Source organism: Rhynchophorus ferrugineus, unplaced genomic scaffold (assembly GCF_030347505.1).
Source record: "Rhynchophorus ferrugineus isolate W39M unplaced genomic scaffold, kcgeb_rfMv2 rfM4, whole genome shotgun sequence".
In the NCBI taxonomy this organism is placed as follows: Eukaryota; Metazoa; Arthropoda; class Insecta; order Coleoptera; family Curculionidae; genus Rhynchophorus; species Rhynchophorus ferrugineus.
In genome coordinates, this window is record NW_027472583.1 from 12,904,835 (window position 1) to 12,925,870 (window position 21,036).

A 21,036-nucleotide genomic window follows, 5' to 3' on the forward strand; every position below is an offset into this window, starting at 1 on the left:
CAGATTGTTGCACTATTCAGCATAAAAATTTTAATTATACCTTGAAAACGAAGAGAATAAGATTTCCTACAAATTATAATGAAAATAAATAAATATATCTAATTTTCATTTCCTTATATTCATAAAGTCTTGAGAAAACTGCGAGAAATTGTAAATTGTAAAGGTAAATGTATAGGATCTTCCAAAACGTACGCATGATTCAAACTTTCGCCCATTTATGCGGTAAAGTGTTGGCAACCCGAAAACAAATTTGATCATCAAGTTTATTATTAGCAAATATGATAGCACTGTATGAGAGAAAGAACGTTTGTTGAGAAGACTTGCTCAGGAAGACTAGATCAAATAGTGTGGCTATATCAACTAGCCGCTTAATAATACGCTGTTAAAGTCTTAAATAAAAGTAAAGCTCAAATATATAGAAGATAAGCGTTACGAGTGTTAAGAAGTCTTTTTAGGAAGAACATTAATCCTTAATCCTCCGCCTGTTGCGCCTAATTCAGTAGCTATGTTAAAAAGTAATTAATTGGCATTTTAACCTATATTTTTGTAATTATTTTGACATGTTGTTATTGGACAAGATCGCATTGAAACAAAAAGCAAAAGATATTGTAAAACAATAATTTATTTATGTAAAAAAAAAATAAGAAAAATTCAGTTACATTTTTTTTTCCTATATTTTAACTAAATTACCTTAAAATTAATATAAATAACAAAACAATTAACAGCCTAATTTCCTATGTAATAATTTGAGATTAATGAACAAAAGATGAATATAAAATATAAATAAATATGTATGCTTTGAGGAAATGTAAGTGACTTTATTATTTCCTTCACAATCAGTACATACAGCTTTGGTATGACTTGAGCAAATGTTGCCCTTGCAAAAGTAACAAATATTCCTCAATTTTCTATCTATAGGTCTTGGCCAGTGAATGCAATGCTTTCTCATAGATGCCAACTGAGCGTTATCAGGAGGCACGTCCTAAAGAAGAGGTACAAATCGTCGTATACACTGTTAGAGATCACGAGGTAAAGTTGTTATGTTGCTGCTTGTGACCGCAATTCTTGGCGACACAGTTCACATGCCAATTATTTCATTAATACTTTCCACTGGATCTTGTTCGTTGAGTTGACCGCATTCAGTGTTATATGGACATTCAGTGCTGCATCATCAAGCAACCGAGTAGGTATCAATAAGTTTTTTTACGTCTTTAAAACTGCTTTATGTTTTATTATAGAAATCTATAATTTCTGCCAATTTTTCGCACTGCTATCATCAGTGAAGTCATTGTGATGCATAAATGAAAACATAATAAAAATATGTTTTTCTTTGTGCAATAAGAAAGCAAAGTTTTTAACGCCTGAAAAGTAAAAGCTGTTGAATATTCTTTCATGTTTTTATTCTTGAATACATATGGAATTTCAGATATATTTTTCCAAGCCGTACCCAACAAAGTCAAATTGTGATTTCTGTGCAGTTCTTCCGATAAAGGATTACTTGTGAACCAATTATCCATCGTCACGTTTCATTCGGTGCCTGATATTGGAACAATTAGACGTTTGACAAGATCATTAGTCCTTCTGGTTGCTTACATACATAAATGTCCGTTTTTTGTATCAAATATAATCAGCACCTACCAAAACAAACAGCTTGATGTCATATTTAGCAGATTTACTGGGCATATACTGACGAAATAGGTAAACAATCAGCTGAAACTCCATAACATAACATAACATGCTCAGTATTATTGTAATCTTTCTCGCAATTCTTGACAAATGATTCAAAAATCCATCTGAATGGTGCTAGTTTATCGCTTGCATTTCTCTCCGTGTGTGTATGAATGCCATCAAACCGAAGTAAAACCTGAAATAGTTGTTTAGACACCACGGCACGACAAAAATCCAAACCAGTTCCATCAGTAATCCAAATATCATCCATACAAGTATGTGACGATTTATGTAGCCCAACTATGTACAAAACATCAAACAAGACTCACAAGTTGCTCTTGACGATCATCTTGTGTACAGTCCTGTTCTGACTTATTGTTATGGTCACTAACTTCATCTGAGTAATGTTTATCTTCTTCATCATCCTCTTCACCACCAACAGTTTCGCCATCCTCTTCTTTCAACCATCTTAAAATACGCTGAGTTTGTTTATTGTCCTTTTCACAGATCCCAAAACGTATTCTAAGCGTATATTTTTTGTAATTTTCTAAAACCTGAAACAACAAATCGAGTGTTAAGAAACAGATTTCCGTAGAAACAGAAGTCTGTATCTACTTATAGAATGTTAACGATCATGCGCAAAAAATTGTCACTGAATGGATTATTTAATATGAACAAATAGGTGTTTATTATCGAATAAAGGAAGCGTTTTGAATTAATGACTTCATGAATATACGAAATTTTCATGAAACATTTACAACCTGTCAGTGCTGATTTTAGACTGATCCTTACATATTGAAACATACTGGACTTGAAATTAGCGTCCTCATTGTTACTGGTTCTCTGTTTTGCGGCCTGAGAAATCTAAATTGTATTATATTGATGTAGACGATATATAGTTTAAACCAGACAGGAGTATATGCCAAAAATCGCCATTTGAATAATCATAAAATGCTATTATCTACCATTTATCGTTCTTCAAGGAAGTTTCAGAAGTATATTGTTCTATGAATTGATCAAATCTACACAAACTATAAACAGCAACCAATTTTTTTCAAGGGCCAATTCGTCAGTAGTTACGAATAAAACAAAATAACTGTTGTGTCTCTAAACAATAGTTATATTTTAATTAAAAATTATATATTATTATATAGTAATGTATAAAATGTAGACAAAAAAATTGCAATCAATGTATTTTAAAAATAAATGAAAGTCATGAAATCTCAATAAATTGATTAGTATGTATGTCACACGTTCTGATATTACTAACTTGAAGTATAGAATAGATAAAAAAAACACTTAAATATAATTGATTATAACAACCAAGTAATTAATAAATTTAGCACCGTAATATAGTAATTGAAAATAGATTCTCAGGCTCATATAATATTTGTAGAATAAGTACATTGAATAGTGTATTGAATACTATTTGTAAATGTATTCAAATACTTAGTGCGAAAACTATCTCATACTATGTATGTTTATCATTCAAGGATTAACGTCGTTAGGAGTTTACAACAAGTCAGATAATTTGCAACAAGTACCTTAACACTACACATTAACAATTAGTGAAAATGATTGATTGAATAGTTTGTGCGCAGATTTCAATGACACAGAAAATGACTAAGTAATTGACTCTAATCAAGGTGTAATAGAGAACTCAAAAGGGGACCCCGGCGCAAAGTTTTGCTTCGCCCAACATCCAGAGGGCGCCATAATGGACCATTCAAATAATTCGATTGGTCAATTTAATTATAGGCACCTGTAATAAACATATTTTACTGTTAAGACATTTGATTGCCTCAGTAGTAATGCTAGTAATGCTTGATACGTGACAGCCTTGACGTCATGTTTATCTGACCAATGAAATTTAAATAAAAAACAATTTTTTCTCAAATAATAAAATAATCACTACATAGTATAAAACAAAGTCGCCTTTTCTGTCCCTATATCCCTATGTGCGCTTAAATCTTTAAAACTACGCAACGGATTTTGATGCGGTTTTTTTCAATAGATAGAGTGATTCAAGAGGAAGGTTTATATGTATAATACATGCATAATGTACTAAGGCAACATTGCTAATTTTAGAGGTTTCTAACGTGATGTCGTAAATTAACCTATTTTTTTAGGCTTATTTAGCAATTAGCAAAAACGCTGCCTAACCCTACGAGTTAGATCAAATTAATGTACTACAGTATTGTACACCATAAAAAGGTCTACAAAAAAGTCGGCGATGGTATATGTTTATCTTTTAGGGATAACCCACATTAACCATTTTTATTGTTTACTTTTTACGTGAGAAAATGGCTTATTTACGAAGCTATTTTAAGCAATACGGCATTAATCCTTATCGAATTAAGTACCTTAAATACAGTGTGCAATTAATATAGATCAATATGGTTCCTTACAGCATGTAAATTAAACAAATATTTTCGGAGATATTACAAATTTAAAATTTGCGTTTAAAAATGTGTAATGTAATAAAAATTGTATGAATTTAGATATTCCAAAGATAGCAGGAAATCTTCATAGTAAGTATAGGGGAAGAGGAATTGTTTTACTCCAAATTTAATGCGTGCAGTCCAAGGGCAGTAATGAATGAACCAAAAATACTGGATCGATTTTAATCATGTTTTCATTGAGTGACATAGGCATATATATTTTATGCCCGTGCAAAGTCGGAGCGGGCCGCTATGTTTTTATATACAACGTTCATATTTTTTCTGTAGTGTATTTAATTTAGTATCAGCATTGCACCCGTGCGAAGCCGGGGCGGGTCGCTAGTAATAAATAAAATATAAATATAATCGATAACAATAAATATATAATGTACATTTATCTATAAAATATAAATATAGCATAAAAATAAATATATCTATAACATATAAGTATTACATACATATATATAAAACCATAAGCAAAAAACTTTGGTGCATAGCAAATCAAAATTATTCCGTCTCTTTCTCTTTTCGTATTTGTATAGTGCCATCAATTTAATCTATTAGATATCTATTATGGGTTTTATTATAGTTTATATTTATGAGTTATCTATATAGCACACCTTATTATTTGTTATATTCTATCTGGAAAATCATTATGTAGTGTACAATTAAAAGGTTTTGAATTTACATTTTTTAAAGATATTTCACAAAAATATGTTATATTATCAAGGTGGCAATATCGCGGGATAAATTAAAAGAGTTTAAAATTAAAAGAAAAGATTAAAAGAGCCCTGCTACAGCATAATAGAACAATTTTCTGGGGCATAAGATATTGCCTTGACTAGTTTATTTACCCGCTAGTATAGAATTTATATTAATTTATATTTATACTTATATTAAGCGTTTCAAATGATCTCTAAAACATACTAGTCGAGGATGAATATTCCTGAATCTATTAGCTAGATCCAAAAAAAAAACTATCTTGGTTAAATAGCCTTAAGGCAATACATTTATGTGGATAATTACACTTTTTTTTCTTTAATGAAATGAAACTCAAGGTAGTTATTAAATCGATGACACTTTAACAAATTTCTTGTTACTTGGCCAAAAAATTTTACACCAAATTTCCTCGTGTATTGAATATCGGTTAATCTTCCCTTAATGTATTTGTATTCAGGAGGTATTATTTTATTGGAGCTACAACTATTGATCCAAGAAGAAAAGTATATAGACATAGCTTCTTTCGGAAGGGGATTAATTTCTAAAATTAAATATTTATGACATACTGTATCATAAATTTCTTTAATACTTAATCCAATCGGTTTGGGATTTTTAACATTATCAGCCATTCTTTAGTGATATCCAAATACTTCTTTGAATGAAATTGATTCTGCATTTCTTTACTCTCTATGCATCCGGGTACAAAACACTTCTTAGATCGATAATTCACTTTAGTTTTTGTACTGCTGACTTATATATATTAATGAACTTATAATTTAATATCCAAATGCACTATTCCTTATGTCAGCCATACATAGCGCTCAAAATAAATAAATAACAAACGTACCATAGAAACGAAGTGAGCCAATCAAATCCCGTCGCGGCTTACAGCCTAGCACTTAAAGCAAGTAATAATTTAAACGTAGCGACATCTAGATGTTGGATGTCGCGAATCATTTCCCCAAAATTTCCTATAAAGTTAAATCTGTATTTCTCTATCACTATAATGAAAGGCACTTCAAGTGATGGTAACAAGGGTACCTAGCATATGTAGCCTATATAGCTAAAATTCAGTCATGAATATTTCATCATCATCATGATTAATTCTCAGCTTCAGCACCTAAAGAAAATGTATTAAACTAACGTGCTGTTATTTGAGCCGCAGTCGCTCTGATTTTTTATATTATTCTCTTAGCTCTCCATAATCTGTCCAATACACAAAAAGTATTTTATGACATTTAAGGTATAGAATAACATGTAGAAAATTGCTTCAACGATTGTCCTGTATAAACTTATAAACTATTATTATACTTAATTTAATTACTATTCTATGTTATTCTAAAAACTATTTTAGGTATCTATTAATCATGCCCCATAGTAGTAAACGTTTTAGCCTAAGCACTTCACTAACATTGCGCACATTTAATTGCTTGGCGAATGCATTCGAGTGCACTGACACTATTACAGAGTTCTTCACACTGGCACTTTGAATTACATTCCTTATGGCTTCCTGAAGGATATCGTGCTGAACTAGTTTGTTCTAGCATAATATGTATCGTCAGAGATAGTACGTAGCACTTTGTTTTAGAATCTCTGAAGGACAGCTGTATTGGATTTGATGGTAGTACCCCACAGTTTGATACCTTACGTCCATATGGGCCTAAAAATTGACTAATACTGCAATATCTGAGCCTGCGAATCTCAATTAACCTTTTGCGGGAACCGCACTACAAAAATTACATTTCAGACCGTGTCGAGTAACTATAATACCCCACTATAACTCTTCGATAACTTATATAAATTATGCATGACTTTTTGCAAATTTATAAAATAAAACACTAATAGTTTCAACAGTTTGTTTATTGTTAAAAAATATCTTCGTTTTGACATTATGACATTATGTAATAGTCGCTGTTAATGATCCTTCCTTTTTCAAGGTAGTTAATGAAAATTAATGAAAATTGCCAGCCGACTGTTGCCTTTTCCCTCGCTTTCGAACGGGTTCATCGTGTGCAGTCCACTCGGATTACTGTGTCCTGAACTTCGGAGTGAAATGATGGCGCCATGTTTCTTCCATTGTCAGAGATCGAGGCAATAACTCGGGTTTATTACGCTTGATCATCTTCAAACACTGCTTCGAATCATTACCTCCTCGTTGTTTTTGGCCAAAAGTGATATTGCGCGACGCACACTTTGCACAGAGTTTTCTCATACCCAAATATTCTTAAATGATATGTTGTAAACATTTAGTTCATATCTTTATAGTGTCTGCTGTTTCATTCAATTTGAATTTACGCTGATTCAAAATCATTTTGTGTATTTTTTTAAAAGCTTTCGTCGGTAACAACCCCTTTTAGGCGTCCACTGCGTTCACCGTTTTCGGTGCTCATTTCACCACGTCTAAACTTAGCATACCAATCCTTGATGGTTACCTGGGGCAGTGTCCGGAAACTTGGCACCAAGCCAAGTTTTTGCGCCAACTGTATTTGTTTCCCCACAAAAACAATATTTTGTCAACAGGCGAAGTTTTTTTTATCAATTTTTTTCACAGTAACAAAAGTTGCTTCACTCAAAATACTATTATTCACAAACTAATTACGCGAGAGCTGTAAAAATGAACGCATCTTTTGAAGGCTAGGCTAATTAAAAAACATACGGACTTAATTCTAGTAGCGCCATCTATGTGTCAGGCCTGGGTCTTTTCAATTGACCTGGTAAAATGTTTTAGTTTGGCCTCGGTGGACATTGCAAATGGGTTTTTACACGTACTACATGATGTTTTAGTGTTTCTATCCTTTGATCTGTAAGCTGCATTATTGATTTACATAATGCCCAATATCCATTGCAGTTTTTTTTGAATTATGACATTGCTGGTCGCACAATAAATCTATTAAAGTTGTTACAGTTTTGTAAAATGTATTGCTATTTTGTTTCCTGTTTAGAACGTTTGTGTGTACAAGTTCAAGTTCCGTCGTCAACTGCGGTCATACGGGGAAAAGAAGGTACCCCACATAATTAAATTCATTTTTCCATCGCAAATTCCATCTAAATTCAATACTTAGTTTAAAAATGGGCTTAGTAATATATTTTGTAGGGTAATCTGGAAGAAAAAAAAACAAAAAAACAAAATTTTGAAAGTTATTAAAATGAAACCGTATCTGGGGTACCTAAAATACCCCGCTTGATCATGGAAATACTAATGGTTTATTAGAACTAACGAAACTTTACTATTATTCTAGAAACAAAGCTATCAACGACATGTTCACCTATTAATTCTTCAGTATTTTCTAACGTTGTTAAATGCAAAATCGTTTCTTATTTTATTTCTTCTCATCGTGTTTTGCACGATGGCATCATATTATATTGCCGAAAACTAGTAACTGTTTTGTATAATAATAGGAAATACTTATATTATAATTCAACAAACGCCTAGCTCACTAAACATCATTATTCATATTTGTTCATATGTCCCCTTCTATAATATACCTAAACATAAAATATAATTTAATTTTACTATTAATATATGGTGGGGCAAAACTTCCGCTACCATTATGATTGCGTATTATCTTGGTTATGTGACGTTTAGCTCAGCTTCGCTTTAATCATTGTGTTGTAATCATTTGGGCGTCTACAACCCAAATTTTATTGTTGGTAAATATACGCCACAAGAACGAGCAGAAATAGTAACAATATTCATTGAAAATAATCCTAGGTAGCGGGCCTTTTATCCTACGTTGTACTAAACAATTCCACTAACAGTTAAAAGGTTGTACTTTATCCAACGCTATAGGAATGTTTACAGTTTCATTAAGAGTTCTCTGAATTTTGCTTCAATATTAATTTTCAAGGAATATTCATTTGTAAACATTTTTTCCTGTATTCAAGAGCTATAAGATCTGAATCAAATACAAGTTCAAACTAGCTAAGATTACAAGATTAGACTAAGGTGAGAACGAAATATCTGTGGATGAACTGATTGGAATTGTTATTAAATAAAAGTTTGACAATAATATAACTAAATTTACTAACGCCACGAAGCAAGTATAAATTTCCAGAAACTTGTGAGACTTAGGGAAGGGAACTTAAGTGAGAGACCTCATGAACAGGTTCACATCCGCTTCAGAAGCACCAGAAGCAGGAGGTATAAAAGAAAAAAAACATATTTATTGCTTTTATTACTGGTGATTCTTACGCTTTAGTTTTAAATTTTTTAGAATATTAATGGTTAATGCATCTCTGATTATTTTAACGCAAATTGTTTTTAAAATCTTCATACAAAATCCGCTATATATCCCTACCCACTACATTTACGGAGCAGCATTTCTTTTGGTTTTTTTCTGCGTAAAACTGGAGACGTGAAAATCATTTAGTTCATCTAGAGAAAGTTTATCTGAGTCCATCATCAGAAATATTAAGTGAGTGAGTTACGGTTTTGCGAATAGGCCAGATTTTTTTTATTAATTACATCGTACGTTAGATATGCTTAGTACAATCATAATCTACAATTTAAGTTATTACCACTGTTCTGATTTGATTCCAGGTCATCGTGCAGTTCTTCGTTGGTTACGTATCGATAATTGTAAAGCATTGATAATTAATCGTAGAACTTTGTTTTGAGTGTGTTGGATTACTAGTGGGTTTGATGTTTCAGTACAACATCATATTTGCACCCTATAGGTCCTAATTGGCTTTATTACAGTTATCCGATTAATTAGTACAGTTGCTTGATTTTGAGTCAAATATGCTCTGCTTTTTGTATAACATGATGTCTCCAATTTAAGCTACCATCGAGATATATTTCCAGGTATTAAGCTGGTTGTACTTGAGGAGATCGGGTATCCGTCAGGTGATATAATTAGGTTTTTGTCATTTCGCCAATTTTGTCAACGCAGAATTAATATGCACAGATTTGGAGCTATTAGCTATATTTTCCAGTCTCTGGTCCATTTGTAGATTTTGTAGACCACTACTTATACTTTTACATCATCATGGCAAAAGATACATTTTTTACCATGATAACTGTGTCGCAAATGTTTCAAATACTATTTCTCCTGTTGTTAGGATATCAGCAGTAAAGAGCAAATATAGGAGTGATCCCAGGACACTACCCTGTGGAAATCCAGCCGAAATAGGTTTAAGTGTCAAGGATGACCGTTCATGTGAGACTCCAAATTTTCTTTCAAAAACATATGAATCCAGCAGTCGACAGTAACTCATACCGGGTCAAAATTCTGTCTTTTGTTTTTCTGAATACCTTTTCGACCGCCGCTATTACTCTGTACACTTGATCGATTATTGAATGGTGATTTCGAAATCCAAACTGGATATCTGGTATTTCTATAAATGACTTAATACGTTTTAACAAGAGTTTCTCAAATAATTTTGATATCATAGCAGCGAGGTCTGTAAGATCCAACTTGTACCGCTGGTTTATCAGGTTTTTTAACCATACTTATTCTAGCAACCTTAAGACATTTTAAAATATGCTTCAATCTTAAACAGCCATTTGAATATATATGTCAACATGATTATTGCTTTCTTATGAGGAGCCTATTTAGGGTTGAACATGTTGACAATTTTTGTGGCAACTTCCATTGGAGAAATCATATAGAAATAATTAAGAGTACTTAAAACAATAAATACTTATATTAAAATGGTCCTATTGCTGTGAATAAATAACCGAAGTTTAAACTATACCTAGTCTTTTACGCCTTGCAAGAGTTAACCACATTTTTCATGTTTCTGTCTTGGGACAAAATTACACAAACTGTTTGGAGCTCTTACCGATGTATAATTGCATTACAGACAATTACACCATCAATACGCATTAGAATGTCTTATTATAACATAACATGATTAAAATAATATGTAAATAAAACCCATACCCATATAAATCATCCAGTAGGACCCAAGCAACAAACGAGCGCATTTAAAATTACACATTTTCACATGTCAGTTTGTCTTTCCATGAAATTCCTTTTTATCATCTATCATCAATTATTGCTTCAAAAATTATAGATTCACTTTGAATATAAATAATTAAATTAATTCTTCCCTATTCATTATTTTAAATACAATATACAATTCAATATATTTTATAATGTCGGTGGGTTTCTTCAGTGAATGTTGCTCCTTCAATTATATCACATTAGGAGCAAACAAATAAATGTATATAAATCTCTAACGTCATAACTTTAAGATTATTTTGGGGCTACGTCATTTTTTATTGACGGATGGGTTTTTGGACAAAGAGAGAAGAAAAATATTCAGTTGGATCTAGTATCTTTCGCATTTTCCCAACAGTGTTTTTTGAGGCTTCACTTATTTGTTACTGTATGAACATTATCAATATTTGTTGTTTTATATTTTTAGAACAAATACAAACCGAATTATCCGATGCATTCACCAATACATTATATATTTCAAATATTTCTTTATTTTTGCTATATGAAACACCTTTACTCTCTTGGCATTAATACACTCTTCTTTCTTCTTTCGAGTCTGACGCGGATAGATTTACTTCAATCATGATATGTATATAGGTTTCATTTTTTTAATAGGTTAAGTTGCTAGTAATCGTTGAGGCAAAGCTGATTTTGCAGGTTGCAAGAATAATGGAGAGATTAAATATTTTGAAAAGATCAAAATTACTAGTAAGAATTGACCTGAATGAAATAAACGAATAACATTAATCATAGATGACACCCTAACGATCCAATGGCTACCATTCTGAAGGTGGAGGAATGGAACGAACAAGGAAAAAAATATATTTTTGTAATAGAGCATAGTTAAATAATGATGTATTGACTGATAACTTCTTTCAGGGGAAAAGTAGAATGGAGACGACAATGAATATTTTGCTTTGAGACTGATGAATTTTTTAAAATAATACTAGATTAATAATATTAAATAATAGATAGATAACATCAAGTCTTTGTGTTAATATAGATTGTGGACTTTGTCTAAAAATGTTTAAATATGATGTCTTTTTGTAAATATGGTGCAGGGACTTGATATAAACATATCATATCAATATAATATATAAATATGGTGTTTTCACTCCTTTTTTAAAGATTTGTAGTAACATTTTCTAATGGAACATGACTTTATATTTTCCAATGTTTCCCAATTTGTATTTACTTGGTGAGCAAAATTACAACACTCGATTGTTAAAATATGCATTTTAATTAGCATTTAATTTAAAACATATCATAAAAATTAATGATACTTTTGAAACTACTATCTTTATTGGTTTTTAAATGAGTCATACAGTTCTTCATGCTGGAAACAGGAATGATTTTATTCCTGGTGCAGAATTAGTACTTTTCTCTAAGTTTAAGGGTAACTACCGTGGAGAAATGGAAATTAACTTGTTTTTGTAATGGTTTGAAAATCAGCTTTTAAGAAACTTGGGGGATCTATCGGTTATTGTTATGGGCAATGCAATATCATACATACATAGTACACTGGACGAGAAGGTCCTAACAAGTGCATCAACAGAAGCTGCAATTAAGGAATGACTTAAAATACATAAAATAAGTTTTGAAGAAATCTTGTTAAAGAATAAACTGTTTCATATAGTTACTCGGTAAATTTGCCTTTTATGTATCTTATATTTTCTTTAAATAAATCTGAGAAAACCTGCATGGTAGATCGGATTGCTAAATGTTATGGCCACAGAATATTGTATCATTTTCTAGGTAAAAATGTAGGAATTTCACTGTATATTTAATCCAACTGAAGGGTATAGCAACTTGATATGGGGTATTGTAAAGAATTATTACAACAGACACTCAGGTCGAGAAGGATATTCATTGACAGAGACAGAGATATTCAGACACATTGAAGAAGAAATTGACAAATTGTGGAATCGTGAACAAATGTTTAAAAGATTGGATATAAACAGCTTAGTTATTCACTTGATTGGTGTTTCTGGAAGTGACAGTGATTGAATAAATGTAGGTTTATGATTAAATATTGAGAATTACCAAGACAAGGTGATGAAAGAAGAAATAACTAAAGATCAGTATACAATTAATATAATTTAACTGTAGGAAATTTTATTATAGAGTGTGAAAGCTTTATGTGCATGTCTTATGCATTATTCAGAAAATACATGAACGTTTGGTTAAAATGTTTGAGGAGAGAAATAGCACTAACTGTTTTGCAGATATGGTAAATGCATTAAGGAGAATGCAGTGACTAAATGTAGCTTTATCAAGAAAGATATATACAGGTAGAAACAGGTCAAACTAAGGAGAAACACAGTAATACCAAATGACTTTACAAGAAAACATTGCATCGAAGGAAGCAAGAACTAAGCGTAAAATGTAAATATGCTCTGTAATGAAAGTATAATACCTTCGGGGGATACCACTACATAAAAAACTCACCTAGAACTATACCAATGCGGTATAAATATAATATAATAACTCTAAACTATATATTTAAGTTATATGTATTAGATATACTATAATGTTAAAATAAATTATATTAGATAACATTTTTGTTTCATTATTTTATTTAGATTATAATTTTATTATATGACAAATTGAAGATGTCCTAAATCCCAGAGTTGAACAAGCAGAACAGTGAAAGGATTTTAAAAGGGTTAGATAAATACTGATATATATTTTATTGAATATCACTTAGAAATGTAACAAAGAAATCAGAGAAATTATACCTTTATAAATATTATATATTATGGTGTATAATTGCATGTAAAATACACCAACAACAGTTCTAATTTAGCTAACAATAGGGTATATAGCATTTTCTGTAACACCACATTCATTTACGCCACGTTTAAGTCTGATGTAACCTCCTTCACCCCAGAAAATTCCCCAAGAATTTTTAGCAGTCCAATAGTCAACACCACCAATATTATCATATCCCACAATAAGGAGACTGAGATTTAAATTATCTGCTGTACAGTTTTCATTGTGAAATACACCTGCAAACGAACAAAGGATTTGAATACGAAATGACAAAAAAAATCTCTTAACATATAACATTAACCGAAAATTAATATACAGCTCACCAGAGTAGTAAAATTGAAGATAGTTTCCATTAATGGCGATCGAAACAGGTCCAACAGTACCAACAACATTTTTCAATGTCTCCTCATTTTCCTCCACTTTTACATAAGAATTTATGCGAACTGCAACTCTGTCAGCGTTGTACCAGCATTTTCCTTGACTATCTAGAGAAATTTTATTAAAAAGACTAAAAAACTGCCAAAACCTAACAAAACACAAAAAAAATAAGTTAAAATATATTACTTGAGAATGGATATGATGCATAAGTCTCAAGACCATATTTAGCAATGTACTGGTAGGCATCGTCCAAATTTCCGCTTCCGCAACCTATGCCACAGTCGGTTATTTGTTGATCAGATAATGCAGTTACGCTGTCATTGGTTTTTATGGCATAAATGCTTTCAGTTGCTCCTGCCTGAAATAATATGCAACAAATTTGACAACGATGAGGGGACATGACGAATTTCATATTTACCAAGAAGTGGTCTAAGAACGACAAAAAAATCGGTGTAACGCAAAACCAACAGAAACAAAGAATTGGTAAACATGTAACGTTAATCAAAAGATTAATAAAGGCACCATTGCGATAAACTCAAAAAGTTACATTTACAACAATATACTTACAGCAGCAGTTGCAGCGGAAGCTGCACACTCTGTCCCACTTCTGACAACACTGACTTTGTGGAGTAATCTCCAATCAATGGAACCAGGAGCCTCTACACCCACTGAGTTTTTAAAAATCTTCGCTGCAGTCAATTTGGTGCTTTTTTGAGCTTTAAGCATATGCATGAATTCTTCAGAAGTCATGTCAGCAAATTGGTTGATAGCTAAAATTACCATATATTATTAGATGCTTACGTATAATTTGGTCAGCGATATATATATTGATGTAAATGCCAAATATATATGTAAACAAGTATCAAACAATCTAACCAACCACTTAAATAAATTCCATAGTTTTAATATTTCTCGAAATAAAATAAAATATATAAAATCTTACATTAAATGTCATTATGTTATTCAATGTATAACAATGCTAATCATGGAACGCTCGAAGTTGCATTTTCAACGTTCTTAGTTTTTCTAATTTGATTGTAAGAAATCAAATGGTAAAGTCCAAAGACATTTTAGAAACTTATAGCAATGCTGCTCTATCATATCCCAATTGTCAGACAAATTATCGGACGAAGATCAAGTTCAAACTAAAATTCTCTGAAAACAAAGTCGTTTATGAAGCAACTGTTTGCAATTTTTTTGCGATGAGAAAGGCCCTAAAGGAAATGGACACCACACGAGTAATGAGATTTCATTGATTCCCAGGTAAAATCTCCGAGGTATTATTGAAAGTTTTTTTTGCGCGTTGCAGCTGCACTAAATCTTAGTATGGACACGGTCACTAAAATATCTCAAAAAATAAAATACAATATTACCTTAAATTCACCATAAAGAAACCGTGTTTATGCAAAACAGGTGACGAATCAAGATCAGCTTGATATTAGGTGTACCAGAGATCAAATATAGGAAATGTATGAAAACAATAAGTGGTTTCTTTAATCGAAACATATTTTAATACAATTATTTCAGAGAAAATTGTTAGTCTGGAAAGTATCCATAAAAAGCCAAATCATATACAGCTATTTGAGGGATGTAGGACATCTCTTCATACACTGTTGGGTAATATAGGACTGGGCAGAAGATAACCCACGAAGAGGTTTAATGGAACTTCCTGAGATTGCTTTTAAAAGAATACAATTTTTAAAAACATATAACAAAATTAAGGAAGAATTATTATATCAATTTATATATTTAAATGAGACGTACATATTTCAGAATGGCACATTGTATCGCTCAGGGTAAGATGATAATAAATATAGTGTAAAGACAACAAAAGTTGATGAAAAAAGGTAAACGTTGGAATAACTCAGTTATACAATTGTTAATAGGTGGATTAGAACTTCAAGAGATACTTACATAAAAAGACTCGCCTAGAACTCTACCTATACTAGTGTGGAAAAAAGTTTAATGTATATATAATAAAACAACTCTAACCTATATATTATTGTGGCTGTATAATTAATTGTAGTATTAAGTTCTTCGATTATATATGCATTAGATGTACTATAATGTTAAAATAAATTAAAATACATAATATTTTTGTTTCATTATTTTATTTAGATTGTAATTTTTTTGTGAGAGCCAAAATAAACTAAAACTCAGAGTTGCTGCGGCACTTTGTAACACCACTCAACAAGTCACCTCTTCATTCTTTGAATAAATCAGTTTTTACGTAAAAACTAGTTTTTTTGTAACCTTTCATAAACTATAACTGGCGCCGTCGAGGATTTCGGGAAGATCATAATGTTGCTCTCTTTTGAATTCATTAATTTAACCGGAATCAAATTAATTATAGAGAAAAGAAGACAGTTTGAAAAGAAGCTTGCAGTTGCCGTAGCTCAGTTTTTAGCCGTAGACTATATATATATATATATATATATATATATATATATATATATATATATATATATATATATATATATATATATATATATATATATATGGATACCATGGAATTACTATAAAATAATATTGTAAATAGATAAATAGGTTTAGGTAGGTATTAAGCTAAATTGTGTTTTTGTTTATTTTGATTCACTTATTATAACAATTATTAGGTATATATTTTATTTTTAAGTTTTTTTTTATGTTAAAAATCTAAATTTGATTATTTTTTAGTTATTAGTGAGCTTCTTATATATTTTTTGTTAAAAACATTTTATTTTTTATATTTTATTTCGGATTCAATAAATTACGGAGTTATGTAGTATTACAATGTAAGGTCAAGTAATGGTGCAGCTCGTAGGAGGAAAATAGGAATAAAGAAACAAAAATTGAAACTAAGGAACGTTCAGGCAACGGGGTCCGGTACCTAACTTAAGAGATGTGAGAAATGTTCTAACCAAACTAGTAGAACAAAAAGTTGTTGTCCCGTCAGGAATCGAAGTGGTCATCCCGGCATTTCAGCTAAATGCTCTAACCGTTACACCACAGAAGCAGTATACTATATGGATACCATAGAAATTTGGGTAGAAACAGTGCTATTTGGAAAATATTCAAAGGCAAACTGGCGGCCGAAGGTGCAGGCAATACTCAATCATAACTTTACAATAACTATAAACTGTCCAGACGGAAGGAATAGTGACCACATATACCCCTGTGACCGTTTCTTTAGGAGACAGGTATTATATGATACGTTCTTAACAATGTATGACACAGAAATGTTTGCTTTTTAATAGATAAGTGCCCTCAGTGTCGCTTTGTATTGCCGTTCAACAAGTCGGTTCTTTTTGAATAAATCGGTTTTAAGTAAAATAATAAGAAGAATAATAAAAAGGGTAATTAATACACTTTCACAAATAATGACTTGTATGAACCCTATATTAGCTTCACTGTAAAGAGTGCTGACGGCCAATTGGCAAGACCAGCAAAATGACGCCTTGTATATTACACTACGATGGGTCAAATAGGCTATATCATAATAATTTTTTTTCGCTCACTTATATTAATAATCAATAAAATAACATGTTATATCAATATAAATAGACATCAATCTAATTTACTCATTTGCTGTTAAGTATGTTGTTTATTTTTTCAGATTAGATTACTGTACAAAAAAAAACAATACCTTACCCATAGAATAAGTCTCCAAACCTTGATCGTAGCGTTTATTATGATCACTTATAAGTTCCAAATTTTTCTTGAATATTGCAAAACGTTGTATTTCTTCAATTTGATTCTTATACGCTTTATGGTGCTTTAACTAAAACAATAAAATATTTTTGTTGTGTACATGTTTGTTGAACAAAAACACTAAATATAATTTCGTACCTTAAATTTTTGAAACTGAATCCCATGATCTTCAATCTGAGAAGCACTAGCAAGTACCACAATCAAGCCGGCTAAGATAAATTCTTTCATGGCGGTGTTAATTTAAAATTCGTCTAAATCAAAACTCTGTCTACAACTAAATTTTATACTGTTTTATATCCTACATATATCGATAAGGTAATTTAATATCTCAGACCACTTAACTTATTTGCACCTGTTGAAAAAATATTTTTCAAATAATCACTTGTTGATTTAGTTTTCAACTTGCTTGCTGTGTGTTTTCAGATTTTCAGATTTTCTTTAATCTATTATAGAATAATTAAACTAAAAACAGTACATCGCATCTACGCTTGAAATTAAGTAATAAATGTATTTTTCAAAGAAATGTATAGTAATTTCTTCCCCGTTATTGGAATCCAAAGATGTAATCTTTTATTGCGTTATTGCAACAAGCTACAGTTAGACTTAACAGATGTGACAATTTTGGAAATTAGTAACGAATTTTTTTTTCTTATTTACTTATTACATTGTTACTAGTCGTTTCCGTCTAACCTACAATTTGTCTTTATGATAACTTAAATCTAGGTATATGAAGGAGGAGCTATCGATCTTATCTCAGTCTCTGGTGAAATACTGTTTGTACATGTCACTGCTGTATTTTTTATTATATCCACTCGTGTTCACTACACAACACTACAGACGATCAGATGGTTTGATTCTTTTGAGTATGTGTCCTGTTCTGGTGGTATCCAAAAGCTGCAATATTTTAATATTCTCATAAGAATGGAGTCTTTCCTCATGCCCCCTTGCAATTGCAAGCTCTCGATGTAGGCAATCAGTCCTATAGTATTTGGATGCGCCCACAATAACTCTCAGGACATTGTTCTAAAAAATTTGTATTTTATTTATGTTCCTTTTTGCAGAACATCCCCATATTTGAACTCCGTATGTCTATATAAGTTTCAGAGTATGCTAATATAATAGCAATTTATTATGTACTGATAATTGCGATTTTAATCCAATTAGTCAGTACATTTCCCTATATTTCAATTCCAGTTTCTTTTCTTCTTTATATGTTCCTTCCAGACAAGTTTTGCATGTAGATTCATTCCTGTAACGAATATGAATATTATATCGAAAATTAGGCCTGTGTATCTGCCCCGTCATATATGAACTTCAATAACAATACTGGTTTATAACTTTCAAAATTGACAAAACATTTATTAGAAGTGGTAACAGTTAAATAATAATTATACCAGAATTTGGCATTCCCATTTCATTTCTTTACAACTCTTTCAACGTACGGTGGACCATTGGTCCTTCCATGTCATGTCCCGTCAAGAAAATGACTTGCTTTTTGACTGTTTTTTTTTTTGCACCAATACATCGTTGAGTCCAACAGCAGCTTTACTCCATCTTAGCAACACGTAATACAATACACCTTGCTGATACCACCATATACACGAGCCGAGCAACAGAGTTTTGCGATTTTAATCGTGGGCTACAATACGCCGCAGAATACTTTTTTTGTTTTTGCCTGACAAGTAGTGAAAAAATATTTAAATTACTACAAATAGAATTTTCAGCCAATTCGTGTATTCCCGCAAAAATATTATATTGTTAAACTGCAGTTACTGCCACGATACTATAAGTTTATACACAATAATTTTGATACCGTGAAAACACAATAATCTATTTACTAGGACACCACTACACTACTTCTATTACTCCGATATTGACATGAGAATGTGGTGTCTCCTGTAATGACCATGAAGTCTCTCCAGATATCTCTTTGGAATTTTTTAATTTGTGTGAGAGTGGTTAAGTAGTCAGTCCTATAGTATCTTAGCGCACTTACTCCTTATAGCCTTATATCTCCAATCAATGAAATCAGGAGCCTCTACACCAGCTAGATTTTTGAAGGCCTTCGCTATACTCAGTTTGAAGCCTTTTTGAACTTTATGCATGTCCATAAATTCCTGGGAAGTCATGTCAGCAAATTGCTTGATAACTAAAATTACCACATATTATTATTTATTGTTTTTACCAATATGTCTATATATTGTTGTAAATGCCAAATATAAATGCAAATAACTATTAAACAGCCTAACCAACCTCTCATATTCCATAGTATTAACATATCTCGATTTAAAATAATAGTTTTACGTTTAACATTATTGAGTTACTCAGTGTACGCAAAAACCGTAGTCGTGGAATGCTCAAAGTTGCATTTTCGTGCCTTATTTTTCTTTTTTGATATGCAGAAAGCTGCTGCCAAAGTCCAAAGATATTTTTAGAAACTTATGGTAATGTTGGTCCATTATATCCCAATTGTCGGAAAGAAAAGAAAACCGAGCTCAAACTGTCAAGGAATTTTCAGACAGCTAAGTCGTTTATGAATAAATGGTTTTCAAATGTTTTTTTGCGATGGTAAATATCCAAAAGGGAGGGAAATAGACACTACAGGAATGATAATTTTCTTCTGAATTAATGAAAATTAATGAAACAGTCTTGACTATACGACAATCTGTGTAAAAACGACCTGAATGGTGAACGAGTGAGACGGAAGGGTATGTTTTCTAATAGATAAGAACCCTCAGTGTTGCTTTGCATCGCCGTTCAATAAGTCGCCTTTTTTTTTCTTTGAATAAATCAGTTTTTAAGTAAAACAATAGTTTTTTTATTTAATAGACTTTCACAAATGATAAATTATATGAACTGTATATTATATGCACTATAATTAGTGCTGACGACCAATTAACAAGGCCAACGAGATGAGGTCTTCTGTATTAAAGTATGATGCGTCAATTTGACTTTAAAATAATAACCTCCCCTATTTTCATCCCCAAACTTTTATAAATATTCAATAAAATATAATGTTATTTTAATATAAATAGAAATCAATATAATCTACTCATTTAATGATAAATATATTGTTTATTATTTCAAATTAGATTACTGTAAAAAAAAATGTTTTACCCATAGAATAAGTCTCCAAACCCTGATCATAGCTTTTATTATGATCGCTTATTATTTCCAAATTTTTACTAAAAATTTCAAAACGCTGCGTTTCTTCAATTTGATTCTTATACGCTTTGTCGTGCTTTAACTAAAACACTAAAATATTTAGTGATGTACATGTTTGTTGAACAAAAACACTAAATATAATTTAGTACCTTAAATTTTTGAAACTGTATACTATGATCTTCTATCTGAGAACCTGTAGCGACAACCACAATCAAGCCGGCTAAGATCAATTGTTTCATAATGGCGTTAATTTAAAA

The 21,036-nt window shown here is 31.2% G+C and overlaps 1 protein-coding gene and 2 long non-coding RNA genes across 3 annotated transcripts; all 3 read right to left on the bottom strand.

The window, feature by feature from the left end:
- Positions 1 to 730: 730 nt before the first annotated feature.
- On the bottom strand, positions 731 to 2,607 carry LOC143196052 (uncharacterized). The gene is made up of 3 exons (XR_013005651.1): positions 1,692 to 2,607; positions 1,448 to 1,634; positions 731 to 1,361 (listed from the first exon to the last, which is right to left on the bottom strand). It is a non-coding gene; the product is annotated as an uncharacterized LOC143196052 (long non-coding RNA).
- A 10,838-nt stretch (positions 2,608 to 13,445) lies between these two features.
- Positions 13,446 to 17,913, bottom strand: LOC143196050 (cathepsin L-like proteinase). The gene is made up of 6 exons (XM_076403638.1): positions 17,753 to 17,913; positions 17,555 to 17,684; positions 14,492 to 14,694; positions 14,111 to 14,282; positions 13,870 to 14,031; positions 13,446 to 13,782 (listed from the first exon to the last, which is right to left on the bottom strand). The coding sequence occupies exons 1-6, from the start codon at positions 17,840 to 17,842 to the stop codon at positions 13,577 to 13,579; spliced, it is 963 nt and encodes a 320-aa protein (XP_076259753.1). The 5' UTR covers positions 17,843 to 17,913; the 3' UTR covers positions 13,446 to 13,576.
- Positions 17,914 to 19,154: 1,241 nt separating this feature from the next.
- On the bottom strand, positions 19,155 to 21,036 carry LOC143196053 (uncharacterized). Its single transcript, XR_013005652.1, has 3 exons — positions 20,929 to 21,036; positions 20,732 to 20,869; positions 19,155 to 19,763 (listed from the first exon to the last, which is right to left on the bottom strand). It is a non-coding gene; the product is annotated as an uncharacterized LOC143196053 (long non-coding RNA).

What these genes read in the sequence shown, in the direction of transcription:
- LOC143196050 (XM_076403638.1), bottom strand. Translation starts at nt 17,842, where the DNA reads ATGAAAGAATTTATCTTAGCCGGCTTGATTGTGGTACTTGCTAGTGCT. An exon ending in TTCAGTTTCAAAAATTTAAG is followed by an intron (nt 17,685 to 17,752) that starts GTACGAAATTAT and finishes TTATTGTTTTAG; the next exon opens with TTAAAGCACCATAAAGCGTA. An exon ending in TTTGGAGACTTATTCTATGG is followed by an intron (nt 14,695 to 17,554) that starts GTAAGGTATTGT and finishes TGGTAATTTTAG; the next exon opens with CTATCAACCAATTTGCTGAC.